The 16,298-nt window shown below is 40.0% G+C and overlaps 2 protein-coding genes across 2 annotated transcripts; both read left to right on the forward strand.

Annotated features, from left to right (window-relative positions):
• The first annotated feature begins 3,055 nt into the window (after positions 1–3,055).
• On the forward strand, positions 3,056–4,507 carry LOC145912045 (uncharacterized). Its single transcript, XM_082999470.1, has one exon. The coding sequence runs from the start codon at positions 3,056–3,058 to the stop codon at positions 4,505–4,507; it is 1,452 nt and encodes a 483-aa protein (XP_082855596.1).
• A 5,434-nt stretch (positions 4,508–9,941) lies between these two features.
• Positions 9,942–16,132, forward strand: LOC145912046 (uncharacterized). The gene is made up of 4 exons (XM_082999472.1): positions 9,942–10,900; positions 15,065–15,473; positions 15,720–15,874; positions 15,947–16,132. The coding sequence occupies exons 1-4, from the start codon at positions 9,942–9,944 to the stop codon at positions 16,110–16,112; spliced, it is 1,689 nt and encodes a 562-aa protein (XP_082855598.1). The 3' UTR covers positions 16,113–16,132.
• Positions 16,133–16,298: the final 166 nt, after the last annotated feature.

The following is a 16,298-nucleotide window of genomic DNA, read 5'->3' on the forward strand; positions in this document are numbered from 1 at the left end:
TTCAAAAAGCTTTCTACTCATTTACATTTAAACTCCGTCTTTCTGACATCTTCGCTAGTTATCTCGCTTGCGTTACGTCTTTTAACTTGCGCTACTTCTTGCAGCAAAGTCACCTTTGTCGCGTTATCGCAGCGATTATCTCTCTGTTTCTGCCTCGTCTTTAATGTATCCCTATATATTTGCGACTCTTTCCACAAATAAACAGATCATGATTTTTGGTCTTACAGATCACAATGTGATCTCTCAGTTCATGGTTTTCGATCAATCAGATCATGAATTTTGATCTTATCGACCAGAACAGATCTTGGTTTTGTTCTGACAGGACCTGCAGGCAGCATGTTGTCTCACCGGGACTTTCTGCTGGGCAAGTTTGATGTCGGGTCGTCGCCCATGGGACCCTTCAAAGTGTTTATAAAATGTTTTAACTGGCGTTTCAAAAGCGATATATACAACAAAATAATACGAGGTAAACGAGAAATATTTCCTGTAATTTCAACTGTTACTTTATAAAGGAAATAATTGGTTCACTATTACTTCTTGACGTACACGTTGGTGTTGACTTGTGTGCAATTCCCATGAGGGGATTTCTATTGAACGTTTTTGCAGAGCACTGCTTATGGTCGTGCAACGATATATACGTGAGTGGCGCTAACCACACTTAAGTCGGCTGCATTATTGAGCCAGTCAAAAAAAGAATTCAACGTGAACTTTCCAAACTAAATATTTTGATTTAATGTGATGTGTGTGGTCAGCACTGGGTGCATTTTTCAAGCAGATCTTACACAGAACATTTTTTTTGTTTTTTGTTTGAAGAAATTGTTTAAAGCAAGACCATACGACAATGATATCAATATATTTAAATATACAATATAATTTGTCAATGCCAGTGAGCGCAGCCTAAAATGTTTCCATTGAGCGAGTGCGACTAGCTGATGAAAACTAGTGAGACGTGACGCCTCGATGGAGACTTTTGATATTCAATGAAGTGTGACTGCCCGCATCGTGCGTTGTCTTCTGAGCTGACCTATATCTCTATCAAAGTAGCAGTGTACTGTGTACCTTGATTGTGTACACTAGTTCGACCTAGCAATTCTAATCAATGCAATCGGCGATGGATAACAGTTTTTATTCTGAAAAGAAATCTGCAACAGAAAGTTACAGAGGATTAGATTTTTTCAAGTTTTAAAGAAAGTGATATGATTGTAGTAAACTGCAGTACACACTGTTTCGACCTACCAGGTATAATCAGTGCATTTGGTGACTAAGGGCAGTGTTAATTCGGAAAGGTTTAGGTAAGCTTAACACAGAACAATAATAATAAATAAGGTGTTTCATTACAAAATCTAGCGATAGCAACGGTTATACAATCACGTGATTTGTGTCCTTTGTGTGATATGGTTTCCCAGCGATTTTGGCGTCACTGTAATCTCAAGCGATTTGGTAGCTAGTTGGAAAGTCTTTGGTTTGGGCGCGTGGCGACGTAAAGCGGGATTCACACCAGCAATTGACGGCGCGGTTTCGAAGCGGCGGGGCATTCACACCAGCTGGCGTCATGCCGTGACGGCGTGACTTTCTTGCTCGAAGCGTCTGACGGCGGAGTTAAATCTGATTTAACTTTTCCGTCAGCCGCGTTGATCTGAAGTTTGTTTTCGCAGGGTTTTTGGCTTGTCACGATTAATTTTAGGTGGTTTTAGGAAATTGAATTTGTATATGGAGTGTTTGGTGATAAAATATCAGAAATTAATTAATGGATTACAATAATTACTGGATTTGCGGTAATTTATTTTTTTGGACTTTGTAAAAACGTTTTTTTAACGAAGTATTGTAGATCAGTTTCACTAACATAGTAATTTGGTGCCCTTACAGTAAAAGCCGCACTGCAGGTGTGAATCCCCTTGCCGCTTCAAAAGGCGCGAGAAAAATACGCGACCGATACGCATCGCCAACCGCAACCGTCAGCCACATGTGACTGTTCTTTATCGTCTTTCAGCAACCGACTTTTCTTTGATCTCCGCCGACCTTACCATTCTTTGATCTTCGTTGACTGTTAGTTTGCTTTGTTCTACGCTTTATATAATGTGTGTAGCTTGCTGTGAATTAGTAGCGATAATAGTAGTTCTTTTGGTTTGTTCAACTCTGTCTGAGCGTTTGGGCGTAAATTCACTCAGTTCTGGCGGTGGTATCATTGCTTGTGTTAATTTCGTATCCAAAACTGTTCATAGTAAATAAATATTGATGGAGTGTTTGCATCAAGTTTCGACTTAATTCAGTTTACGAAAACACAACAATTAGAACTAACGTGCGATCTTATGTCAAACGCGTTAATCGAATAGGACAGTGCTTTTCAATCTGTAGGAGAACCCGCGCTGGTGCGGATGAGAAAATTTGTTGTGCGGATGGCAAACATGGTGCGGATGAGTGCGGATGACAATCGCCCGATAAAAGACTATTTAGTCTAAGAATTTTTCATATTTGGTTACGTAATCTAGCTTCAACGCTAATCCTTCCCCTTTAATCGTCGGTACGTTTTCAATCGTTTAAATTTCGAAACGTTCAAGGAAGGGCAATTTATCATGAAACCTGGCTGTTGGTATTAGTTATGTACATCCTTTACATCTGCAAACATTTCATGCGCGGTTTCGCTGCATCGTGCGGATGAAATTTTCGTGCCACAGAAAAGTGCGGATAGAATTTAAAAAGGTTGAAAAGCACTGGAATAGGATATCCCATTGATCATAAATAATATTGTTAAGACCCAGCTTGAAGCTTATATTTGGCAAGTTTTTAAAGAAAGTGATATGATTGTATTAAACTGCAGTACACACTGTTTCGACCTACCAGGTCTAATCGGTGCATTTGGTGACTAAGGGCAGTGTTAATTCGGAAAGGTTTAGGTAAGCTTAACACACAGCAACAATAATAAATACCCTTTCAGGTTGTCTCATGGGCATTTACTATTTCTGCGCTATGTTTTTTTTGTCACCATTTTCATCGTTGTTGCATTGCAGCAAAATAGAAAATTTTGCATAAAAGTTGAGATATATTGTGTGCTGAGATGCAAAGTCCAAATGAAAATAAGTTATTTCGCTGTAACATTTGTGAAAAAACATTTAGTAGGAGTTCAAGATTGATTGCCCACCGAAGAACCCACACAGGAGAAAAGCCTTACAAGTGCAGTGTTTGTGATAAAGCATTTGCGCAAGCTCATACTTTGAAAGTTCATATGCGAACACACACTGGAGAGAAGCCCCACAAGTGCAGTGTTTGTGACAAAAATTTTGGAAGTAGTTCAAAATTACTTCGACACATACGAGTCCACACCGGAGAGAAACCTTACAAGTGCAGTGATTGTGATAAAGCGTTTGCGCAATCTCATGCTTTGAAAGTTCATATGCGAACACACACTGGAGAGAAGCCCCACAAGTGCAGTGTTTGTGATAAAAATTTTGAAAGTAGTTCAAAATTGCTTCGACACATACGAGTCCACACCGGAGAGAAACCTTACAAGTGTAGTGCTTGTGATAAAGCGTTTGCGCAAGCTCATACTTTGAAAGTTCATATGCGATTACACACTGGAGAGAAACCTTTCAGATGTGAAATTTGTGGAAAAACGTTTGTATCCAGTCCTGCTTTAAATGTACACACAAGGTTGCATACTGGAGAGAAGCCATACAAATGTGATATTTGCGATGCAGCATTTGTTACCAGTTCAATGCTAAAAACGCACAGACGAATTCACACAGGAGAAAAACCTTTCAGATGTGAAATTTGTGAAAAAACATTTGCAACCAGTCCTGCCTTAATTGAACACACGCGGATGCATACTGGAGAGAGGCCATACAAATGTGATATTTGCGATAAAGCATTAGTAACCAGTTATATACTAAAGCAGCACAGACGAATTCACACTGGAGAAAAACCTTTCACATGCAATATATGTGAAAAAACTTTTAGAACCAGTGCACAATTGCTTCGTCACGGGGTAACTCATTCTACAGAGAGAAATTGCAAGTGCAACATATGCGACAAAGCATTTCGTGACAACGTCGATTTATCAAGGCACATCAGAACTCATAGTGAGTTAAGACCCTTTAAATGCGAATTTTGTGAGAAGTGTTTTAAGACTAACGTCCATTTGAAACGACACAAAAGAACTCATACTGGAGAGAAGCTATTCCGATGTGACATTTGCGAAAAATATTTATCAGACAGCACAGTTTTGCTTCGACACAAAAGAATCCATCTTGGAATAAAGCCTTACAAATGCAAGTTCTGCGATAAAACCTTCTTCACCCCAGGCGAACGAACAAATCACATTCAAACTCATGTGAAACCATACAGTTGTGAAATTTGTGATAAAACTTTTGGAAGTAGTTCAAAATTGCTTCAACACATACGAGTCCACACCGGAGAAAAACCTTACAAGTGTACATTATGCCATAAAGCCTACAAGCAATCAAACGGCCTGAAACGTCACACTCGAACTCACACAAGAGAGAAGACTTAGAATATTGTGAAAACATTTTTTTGATCCACACTAACAAACTGTTTGAATGAACTGTTATAAATTGTGTTTGTACAGTTACTGACAGTTACTTCAAAAATTAGAGTTTATCCAAACAATAAACTTGCAGAATTCGAGCGGAATAAAATCAACCAACTTATTTCTGCATTTTCATGTTCATAACAGACGGTAGAAAATATGTCTCTGGGGTCCAATGGGCGCTAGACCGATGTAGGCTATATACAATCTCACAAACACTTTATTGATATACATCATTAAAAGTGTTTTCTTGAAAAAAGATAAAGATCAACATGTTCAAAATTTGTGCAATATTTTCGAGTCAAAAAAACAGTAGTTTCAAATTGGCGATGCTTCTTTCGCAAATGTTAACCTCGTGTATAAGTGCATGTGACACGGTCATTGCAACTTAGCATAAAGTTTGAGGTAATAAAAATGTAGAAAACTTCATCGCAAGTAGCAGCGACCAATAATTGTAAACTTCTATCGCTGTACCGAATATGACGTCACATTCCCCCAAATTACGTTATCGCAAAGGTCGGGGCTGGCTTTAACATAACACAAATTTACGTGATTGTGACGTGTTGGTGCATCCGTTGAAAACATTGGTGTTGTGGCAGTATCAGCCAACACGGTCTGCAGGATACTGCGACGTACCGCCTCTGGTGTCTTGTTGTTGTCACCAGTATTCAACGTTGGGGCGCTAAAGGGTGCTTGCGCCTCTGAAGACTTGTTGTTGGGCGTTGTAGCGGTGTCAGGCGACTCGGGCTGTGGTGTATCGCCTCTGGTGTCTTGACTTTGTTGCCAACATTGGGCGTTGCGGCACTAGAGGGTGGAAGCGCCTTTGTAGACTTCGCCACGCTTCCCGTGACGTCAGCTGTCACGGTTGGAGGCGCACCTTCAGTCCTTTCTTATTCGCAGGTGTGACGTCACTTTTCACACCTGGAGTTGTAACGGCTTTATCAGCCGTCTCTGGAGCCTTCACAACTTGCGTCGGGACGGCCTTATCAGCCGCCTCTGGCGCCTTCATGTCGTTGCGATGAGCGCACCTGCGCCCACCACCGCCGACTCGCTCTTATCTTTCATTTGCTGTTCTTCAGTACCTGCGTCTTTGGCAGCAGCTGCAGCCGCTGCTCGCTCTTCGATATGATTTGCGAAACTTGGGCATTCTCTCTTGACATGACCCATATCTTGACAAAAATTTTTCGCATTTTTTGGGCTGCCCTTCATGCGTAAACTTCGATCATTTTTTTACGCCCTCTAAAGATCGAACACTTACTTTAAGCTGTTTTAGCAGCTTATAAAGCTCTGGGTTCTTGATCGCTGGCACATTTCCGGCCGAAACAACAGGGGGGGAAACTACAGCTTGCGCGTAGTTTAACGCTATAACTGCCATTTGTGCATCTTCAACAAGATCGCACGGGCTGGCCACTGGCCTTAGAAGGGCTGGGCTGGCTTTGCGCTGTGGCCTCAGATAGTCTAGAAGAGATCACTAATACACCGGGTGTGAGTGAGGACGCCGATGTTTTCTTTCCGCCAGCCCAAAGATTCTCTCTCTGTATGAAACCCAATGCACTAGCGCGCGGGCGGACGCTACGCTCGCGACAGTTTCTGTGTGGACCCGGTCTTAGGGGTTAATAGGGTGTCCAAAATTGAATGTGATAAAATAAATATATCTGTAGTGTTTGATTTTTAATTAAAGTCTTTTTTCAATTAAGGTTTTCAATTAAAGTCAGATCAACATGGCTAACAGTTGTTGATTAATTGAGCGACGAATGTCCATAAATTTGTTGATCAAAGAATTTCGCCACAAATTCTAAAATATGGACCCATTACTTTTTAAATACACAAAAAACAAATTTATTACATTCCAAATACTAACATAATAGCAATCATTTGTAGCGAACGTTTCTTTAAGCGACGGAAATTTTGCAATTAGAGCATTGCAAGCATCATGATATATCCAGCGTTCAGGGTACCTTTCAATAAAAAGCATACATTAGAAACTTTATGCACCTAAAATGTGCTGTGAAAGTACAACCCTACATGGTATATGTCACAATACAAAATGTCTATAACACGACGCCAAACTAACACGACGAGGGGAAACCAGTTTTGTTGAGGCATCACCACTTAGAATTGTGTCCTTAATATCCACAGGAAAGGCTGGGAGTTTATAAACAATCGGCCACCTTCCAGTCTCGTCAGTGAAAGTATCATGAGACTCATCAGTTGATAATTTAATTGTGTTGACGAAATACTGCTGGCTGAATCATCAAGAACATCACTCAGTGCTGAATTTTCTCCAGTATTGCTGCAAGCAAAAGTATGTTCCATAGATTTTCATTATACTTGCTGAAAAAACAATTCGTACCATGGTAATGTAATGTTAGATTCAGAGTTTTAAAGGTGGGGGGTGCGTATTATTCCTCCCAGTCCACCCAGTCTTCAAATTCATTACTCTAATATTGCTGTTTTTCTTTGGTTGTGAAACAAAATGAATTCTCAATTTCTTCGCATCGACCATTGATGCAACCAGTAAAAGTCAGTTGGCAAAGCTATACAAAACTGATGGTTTGAACTAACGCGTAATTAATTAGTTAACTGTAATTACCTAGCTACTTTCAAATCAACCGGGCTTTAGCCTAAATATTGCTGATTGGCTCGTGCGCTTTCGAAAGAGTGACGTAACAAAGTAAACTCCCGGATGTATAATATTTCAAAAACGGGGACAAAATTATATGATTACTTATTTTGCAAAAAGACATAAAAATGGGGGATGGGGCCGGAAGTCCATTCAGACTTCCACAGGGATTCGGTTTGGGGAGTAGAGTGAGTTTCTTGTAAGCAAAAAGGTCAAAGTTCAAAAAGGAAAGGTACCGGAACAGGGCTTTTCTCTTAGGTGCCTTGCCTAGGCCGTTAACATTCAAAGTGTAAATACCCAAGAAGGACGCCATTTTATTCATACCAAGTAAACAAAACACAAATGTGGGATAAAAGGTTGAGTTGAGGTCATTGGGAATCATAGCTTTACAGGAACAAACTACTCTTTCCCCTAGGCATTAGGTTGTACGTGACGCCACAAGTGCAGCTTATTAGCAAGCGTTGGCACTTCTTGTTTGTGCAACGGGTTGGGCTAATATAAGCTTCGTCCGCAGCCCAATTGCCACAGCGACAATAAAAATGTGCTGTGCTGCATAAACATTTAATTTGCTCGCCTGCTTATGCTTTGTGGCAGCATGACGTATTATTCTTCGGTGAAGGTTTTACACTAGTCTTTCGTTTCCGGGATCGCACCGTGGTAAAACCTTCGTCGTCCCGCTTGTTTGGTTTGGGTGTGGATGCCGCCATTGGTCGTGTTGGTGCATCCGTTGAAAACATTGGTGTTGTGGCAGTATCAGCCAACACGGTCTGCAGGATACTGCGACGTACCGCCTCTGGTGTCTTGTTGTTGTCACCAGTATTCAACGTTGGAGCGCTAAAGGGTGCTTGCGCCTCTGAAGACTTGTTGTTGGGCGTTGTAGCGGTGTCAGCCGACTCGGGCTGCTGCATACTGTGGTGTATCGCCTCTGGTGTCTTGACTTTGTTGCCCACATTGGGCGTTGCGGCGCTAGAGGGTGGAAGCGCCTTTGTAGACTTCGCCACGCTTCCCGTGACGTCAGCTGTCACGGTTGGAGGCGCACCTTCAGTCCTATCTTATTCGCAGGTGTGACGTCACTTTTCACAACTGGAGTTGTAACGGCTTTATCAGCCGTCTCTGGAGCCTTCACAACTTGCGTCGGGACGGCCTTATCAGCCGCCTCTGGCGCCTTCATGTCAGATGTTGCGATGAGCGCACCTGCGCCCACCACCGCCGACTCGCTCTTATCTTTCATTTGCTGTTCTTCAGTACCTGCGTCTTTGGCAGCAGCTGCAGCCGCTGCTCGCTCTTCGATATGATTTGCGAAACTTGGGCATTCTCTCTTGACATGACCCATATCTTGACAAAAATTTTTCGCATTTTTTGGACTGCCCTTCATGCGTAAACTTCGATCATTTTTTTACGCCCTCTAAAGATCGAACACTTACTTTAGGCTGTTTTAGCAGCTTATAAAGCTCTGGGTTCTTGATCGCTGGCACATTTCCGGCCGAAACAACAGGCCGGGAAACTACAGCTTGCGCGTAGTTTAACGCTATAACTGCCATTTGTGCATCTTCAACAAGATCGCACGGGCTGGCCACTGGCCTTAGAAGGGCTGGGCTGGCTTTGCGCAGTGGCCTCAGATAGTCTAGAACAGATCACTAACCAGAAAAACTAAAAACTTGTAAGACTGGATGAAATCACTGCTTTAGATACACTCAAATAATTTGCTGTATAGCTGAATAGAGGTCAGGAGACGAATGCTTGCCTTATTGTATTACGCCTATAAGGCACCGGGTTATTTATTCATTTATTGTGTTGTATAAAAATGATTTGTTTCGGGTCCTATTAGCGTTAAACTATGGTAACCCTACTCATATATCATCAAAAGTATTTTGTAGAATCCAGCAATTCAACATTAATAAAACCGTGATCCTAGAAGCACCAAAAAGAAAAAAAAGCTAACACAGCTTGTGAACGCAATAGAATGTAGTTCTGTTGCGGCTCCCGCTGCGATTTTGTATTTTGCTCCAACACGTGACTTAACCAGCAGCGCTGGAGTGCCTCTTTTTTCTTTGTGACGCGTTTGAGTGTTGTTTGGTATTCCGTTCAAAATGCTCTGAAAACAAAACAAAGTCTTGCTAAATGCCTGAGTTTAAACTATGTTAATTTAATGCAAGAAGAGCAGTTGTATTGCAAACTGCAGCAAGCTTGGTAGCAACAGTGGCACAAGAATTGTACTAGAACTAAGAAAATTCGATTACTGTGCAATAATTCATTCAATTATTGAGAATTAATTAGACCTAGCACAATGTAAACTATGTAGCAATTAAACTTTGTATCAGGGCACTTGACAGAAAAATTATGCTGGTGCGATGACATATTTAAGATTAAATCAATTGTGCAATTTTAAAACCAATCCCCTTATTTTTAGGTAACCGTTGTGGTCATGTCTCTGCATACGCACAGCAGCAAAGGAGCGCTTGCATGTTATATCAGCATGATTTAAGGAATGTAAAACAATCCGTCTAGGTTTACTGTTGTTGTGTGTGTGCTATGCAGAAATGTGCCTAGGAATAGTGTATGGTTATGTTGGTTTCACAGAAACCCTATCACGATTTATGCCAGAGAATTAGAAAAATATCGTGACGATATTAATTGAGTTTCATTTTTTATTTACAGTAGCAATAGAAAATTGAAAATTGTGGTACATTGACAAGCACATATATGGAAAGTCCAAAAGAAGTAAAATCATTTCGCTGCAACATCTGTGAAAAAGTATTTAAATCTAAAGACTCAATGAAGCAACACACTGGAATTCACACTGGTGAGAAACCTTACAAGTGCAACTATTGTGAGAAGGCTTTCCGTCACCAATGTCGTTTACAAAATCACATAAGAACACATACTGGGGAGAAACCTTACAAGTGCAACTATTGTGACAAAACTTTCAGTCTAAGAAGTACTCAACAAAAACACCTCCGAACTCACACCGGGGAGAAACCTTACAAGTGCAACTATTGTGAAAAAGCTTTCCGTCAGAAAGCTGTTCTACAAGATCACATAAGAACACATACTGGGGAGAAACCTAACAAGTGCAACTATTGTGAAAAAGCTTTCCGTCAGAAAGCTGTTCTACAAGATCACATAAGAACACATACTGGGGAGAAACCTTACAAGTGCAACTATTGTGAAAAAGCTTTCCGTCAGAAAGCTGTTCTACAAGATCACATAAGAACACATACTGGGGAGAAACCTTACAAGTGCAACTATTGTGAAAAAGCTTTCCGTCAGAAAGCTGTTCTACAAGATCACATAAGAACACATACTCGGGAGAAACCTTACAAGTGCAACTATTGTGACAAATCCTTTCGCCAAAGAAGTACTCAACAAAAACACCTCCGAACTCACACTGGGGAGAGGCCTTACATGTGCAACATTTGTATCAAAGCTTTTAGCAACAAAAGTGATCTACAACAACACATAAGAACACATACTGGAGAAAAGCCATTCAGATGCGAAGTTTGTGAAAAAACCTTTGGAACTAATACACACTTAAATAAACACAGACGTGTCCATGCTAGAGAGAAACCCTACAAATGCAACGATTGCGGCCGGGATTTTAGTAGCAAACAAGGATTGGAAAATCACATAAGAACGCATACTGGAGAAAAGTCTTACAGATGTGAAGTTTGTGAAAAAACATTTACAACCAGTACCAACTTGAAACGGCACAGACAAGTCCACTTACGAGACAAGTTGTGACATTTGCGAATAATCTTTGTTGATTATTTTTTGATTAAATGCGCCCCTTTTCCTGTGACTTGGTATTATTTCATGTTGTTGTATATTTGTCTAAAATATGTGCTCTTGTTTCTTCGCGACTGGCAGAGAAAATACAACGGGTGTGAGTGAGGACGCCGATGTTTTCTTTCCGCCAGCCCAAAGATTCTCTCTCTGTATGAAAACCAATGCATTAGCGCGGGGGCGGACGCTACGCTCGCGACAGTTTCTGTGTGGACCCGGTCTTAGGGGTTAATAGGGTGTCCAAAATTGAATGTGATAAAATAAATATATCTGTAGTGTTTGATTTTTAATTAAAGTCTTTTTTCAATTAAGGTTTTCAATTAAAGTCAGATCAACATGGCTAACAGTTGTTGATTAATTGAGCGCCGAATGTCCATAAATTTGTTGATCAAAGAATTTCGCCACAAATTCTAAAATATGGACCCATTACTTTTTAAATACACAAAAAACAAATTTATTACATTCCAACATAATAGCATTCATTTGTAGTGAACTTTTCTTTAAGCGAAGGAAATTTTCCAATTAGAACATTGGAAACATGATGATATATCCAGCGTTCAGGGTACCTTTTAATAGAAAGCATACATTAGAAACTTTGTGCACCTAAAACGTGCTGTGAAAGTACAACCCTACATGGTATATGTCACAATACAAAATGTCTATAACACGACGCCAAACTAACACGACGAGGGGAAACCAGTTTTGTTGAGCCGACTAATGTACAATCAGTCAATATTAACACATTTCACATAAGATCGGAAAACACTTGTTCGGTGGGGAAGCTATGTAGGGATTTTGACTTGTCATAATTCGAATATTCATTGATATTTTGTTCAAACTTGGTCTTTTCAAAAAGCTTTCTACTCATTTACATTTAAACTCCGTCTTTCTGACATCTTCGCTAGTTATCTCGCTTGCGTTACGTCTTTTAACTTTTGCTACTTCTTGCAGCAAAGTCACCTTTGTCGCGTTATCGCAGCGATTATCTCTCTATTTCTGCCTCGTCTTTAATGTATCCCTATATATTTGCGACTCTTTCCACAAATAAACAGATCATGATTTTTGGTCTTACAGATCACAATGTGATCTCTCAGTTCATGGTTTTCGATCAATCAGATCATGAATTTTGGTCTTATCGACCAGAACAGATCTTGGTTTTGTTCTGACAGGACCTGCAGGCAGCATGTTGTCTCACCGGGACTTTCTGCTGGGCAAGTTTGATGTCGGGTCGTCGCCCATGGGACCCTTCAAAGTGTTTATAAAATGTTTTAACTGGCGTTTCAAAAGCGATATATACAACAAAATAATACGAGGTAAACGAGAAATATTTCCTGTAATTTCAACTGTTACTTTATAAAGGAAATAATTGGTTCACTATTACTTCTTGACGTACACGTTGGTGTTGACTTGTGTGCAATTCCCATGAGGGGATTTCTATTGAACGTTTTTGCAGAGCACTGCTTATGGTCGTGCAACGATATATATGTGAGTGGCGCTAACCACACTTAAGTCGGCTGCATTATTGAGCCAGTCCAAAAAAGAATTCAACGTAAACTTTCCAAACTAAATATTTTGATTTAATGTGATGTGTGTGGTCAGCACTGGGTGCATTTTACAAGCAGATCTTACACAGAACATTTTTTTTTTTTTGTTTGAAGAAATTGTTTAAAGCAAGACCATACGACAATGATATCAATATATTTAAATATACAATATAATTTGTGAATGCCAGTGAGCGCAGCCTAAAATATTTCCATTGAGCGAGTCCGAATGGCTGAAAACTAGTGAGACGTGACGCCTCGATGGAGACTTTTGATATTCAATGAAGTGTGACTGCCCGCATCGTGCGTTGTCTTCTGAGCTGACCTATATCTCTATCAAGGTAGCAGTGTACTGTGTACACTAGTTCGACCTAGCAATTCTAATCAATGCAATCGGCGATGGATAACAGTTTTTATTCTGAAAAGAAATCTGCAACAGAAAGTGTGCAGAGGATTAGATTTTTTCAAGTTTTAAAGAAAGTGATATGATTGTAGTAAACTGCAGTACACACTGTTTCGACCTACCAGGTATAATCAGTGCATTTGGTGACTAAGGGCAGTGTTAATTCGGAAAGGTTTAGGTAAGCTTAACACAGAACAATAATAATAAATAAGGTGTTTCATTTCAAAATCTAGCGATAGCAACGGTTGTACAATCACGTGATTTGTGTCCTTTGTGTGATATGGTTTCCCAGCGATTTTGGCGTCACTGTAATCTCAAGCGATTTAGTAGCTAGTTGGAAAGTCTTTGGTTTGGGCGCGTGGCGACGTAAAGCGGGATTCACACCATCAATTGACGGCGCGGTTTCGAAGCGGCGGGACATTCACACCAGCTGGCGTCATGCCGTGACGGCGTGACTTTCTTGCTCGAAGCGTCTGACGGCGGAGTTAAATCAGATTTAACTTTTCCGTCAGCCACGTTGATCTGAAGTTTGTTTTCGCAGGGTTTTTGGCTTGTCACGATTAATTTTAGGTGGTTTTAGGAAATTGAATTTGTATATGGAGTGTTTGGTGATAAAATATCAGAAATTAATTAATGGATTACAATAATTACTGGATTTGCGGTAATTTATTTTTTGGACTTTGTAAAAACGTTTTTTAACGAAATATTGTAGATCAGTTTCACTAACATAGTAATTTGGTGCCCTTACAGTAAAAGCGAACCAAGTAATACATAAGTCGTGAGTAAACGCTCCGTACGTGAATATTATGTAGATTATTAAGTTAATTGTCTCATAATAAAACTAAATGAAGTTTTCCATGAACGTTTTTACGACACAAAGACGCTCAAGGTATTTTAGATTGTGAAATGTTTTATCGCGTTGCCGCCAACCGCACTGCAGGTGTGAATCCCCTTGCCGCTTCAAAAAGCGCGAGAAAAATACGCGACCGTTACGCATCGCCAACCGCAACCGTCAGCCACATGTGACTGTTCTTTATCGTCTTTCAGCAACCGACTTTTCTTTGATCTCCGCCGACCTTACCATTCTTTGATCTTCGTTGACTGTTAGTTTGCTTTGTTCTACGCTTTATATAATGTGTGTAGCTTGCTGTGAATTAGTAGCGATAATAGTAGTTCTTTTGGTTTGTTCAACTCTGTCTGAGCGTTTGGGCGCAAATTCACTCAGTTCTGGCGGTGGTATCATTGCTTCTGTTAATTTCGTATCCAAAATTGTTCATAGTAAATAAATATTGATGGATTGTTTGCATCAAGTTTCGACTTAATTCAGTTTACGAAAACACAACAATTAGAACTAACGTGCGATCTTATGTCAAACGCGTCAATCGAATAGGACAGTGCTTTTCAATCTGTGGGACCATCCGCACTGGTGCGGATGAGAAAATTTGTTGTGCGGATGGCAAACATGGTGCGGATGAGTGCGGATGACAATCGTCCGATAAAAGACTATTTTAGTCTAAGAATTTTTCATATTTGGTTACGTACTCTAGCTTCAACGCTAATCCTTCCCCTTTAATCGTCGGTACGTTTTCAATCGTTTAAATTTCGAAACGTTCAAGAAAGGGCAATTTATCATGAAACCTGGCTGTTGGTATTAGTTATGTACATCCTTTACATCTGCAAACATTTCATGCGCGGTTTCGCTGCATCGTGCGGATGAAATTTTCGTGCCACAGAAAGGTGCGGATAGAATTTAAAAAGGTTGAAAAGCACTGGAATAGGATATCCCATTGATCATAAATAATATTGTTAAGACCCAGCTTGAGGCTTATATTTGGCAAGTTTTTAAAGAAAGTGATATGATTGTATTAAACTGCAGTACACACTGTTTCGACCTACCAGGTCTAATCGGTGCATTTGGTGACTAAGGGCAGTGTTAATTCGGAAAGGTTTAGGTAAGCTTAACACACAGCAACAATAATAAATACCCTTTCAGGTTGTCTCATGGGCATTTACTATTTCTGCGCTATGTTTTTTTGTCACCATTTTCATCGTTGTTGCATTGCAGCAAAATAGGAAATTTTGCATAAAAGTTGAGATATATTGTGTGCTGAGATGCAAAGTCCAAATGAAAATAAGTTATTTCGATGTAACATTTGTGAAAAAACATTTAGTAGGAGTTCAAGATTGATTGCCCACAGAAGAACCCACACAGGAGAAAAGCCTTACAAGTGCAGTGTTTGTGATAAAGCATTTGCGCAAGCTCATACTTATATGCGAACACACACTGGAGAGAAACCTTTCAGATGTGAAATTTGTGGAAAAACGTTTGTATCCAGTCCTGCTTTAAATGTACACACACGGTTGCATACTGGAGAGAAGCCATACAAATGTGATATTTGCGATGCAGCATTTGTTACCAGTTCAATACTAAAAACGCACAGACGAATTCACACAGGAGAAAAACCTTTCAGATGTGAAATTTGTGAAAAAACATTTGCAACCAGTCCTGCCTTAATTGAACACACGCGGATGCATACTGGAGAGAGGCCATACAAATGTGATATTTGCGATAAAGCATTAGTAACCAGTTATATACTAAAGCAGCACAGACGAATTCACACTGGAGAAAAACCTTTCACATGCAATATATGTGAAAAAACTTTTAGAACCAGTGCACAATTGCTTCGTCACGGGGTAACTCATTCTACAGAGAGAAATTGCAAGTGTAACATATGCGACAAAGCATTTCGTGACAACGTCGATTTATCAAGGCACATCAGAACCCATAGTGAGTTAAGACCCTTTAGATGCGAATTTTGTGAGAAGTGTTTTAAGACTAACGTACATTTGAAACGACACAAAAGAACTCATACTGGAGAGAAGCTATTCCGATGTGACATTTGCGAAAAATATTTTTCAGACAGCACAGTTTTGCTTCGACACAAAAGAATCCATCTCGGAATGAAGCCTTACAAATGCAAGTTCTGCGATAAAACCTTCTTCACCCCAGGCGAACGAACAAGTCACATTCAAACTCATGTGAAACCATACAGTTGTGAAATTTGTGATAAAACTTTTGGAAGTAGTTCAAAATTGCTTCAACACATACGAGTCCACACCGGAGAAAAACCTTACAAGTGTACATTATGCCATAAAACCTACAAGCAATCAAACGGACTGAAACGTCACACTCGAACTCACACAAGAGGGAAGACTTAGAAAAATGTGAAAACTTTTTTTTATCCACTCCAACAAACTGTTTGAATGAAATGTTATAAATTGTGTTTGTAACTTGACCAAGACTTAAATTGTGAGTAAAACTAACATCAAAATAAAAGAAGGTTATTGTAACGTCCCCCGCTGCCACATTAGGCACAAAAACGTGAGAGTTACTTCAAAAATTAG

This window comes from Ascidia mentula, chromosome 8 (genome assembly GCF_947561715.1).
Source record: "Ascidia mentula chromosome 8, kaAscMent1.1, whole genome shotgun sequence".
NCBI lineage: Eukaryota > Metazoa > Chordata > Ascidiacea > Phlebobranchia > Ascidiidae > Ascidia > Ascidia mentula.

Excerpts from the sequence above, each read along its gene's own strand:
- LOC145912045 (XM_082999470.1), top strand. The coding sequence starts at position 3,056 with ATGCAAAGTCCAAATGAAAATAAGTTATTTCGCTGTAACATTTGTGAA.
- LOC145912046 (XM_082999472.1), top strand. The coding sequence starts at position 9,942 with ATGAAGCAACACACTGGAATTCACACTGGTGAGAAACCTTACAAGTGC. Across the intron at positions 10,901-15,064 it reads CAAGTCCACTTACGAGACAA|TAGGAGTTCAAGATTGATTG; the intron begins GTTGTGACATTT and ends AAAAACATTTAG. Across the intron at positions 15,474-15,719 it reads ATATTTGCGATAAAGCATTA|TGTTTTAAGACTAACGTACA; the intron begins GTAACCAGTTAT and ends TTTTGTGAGAAG.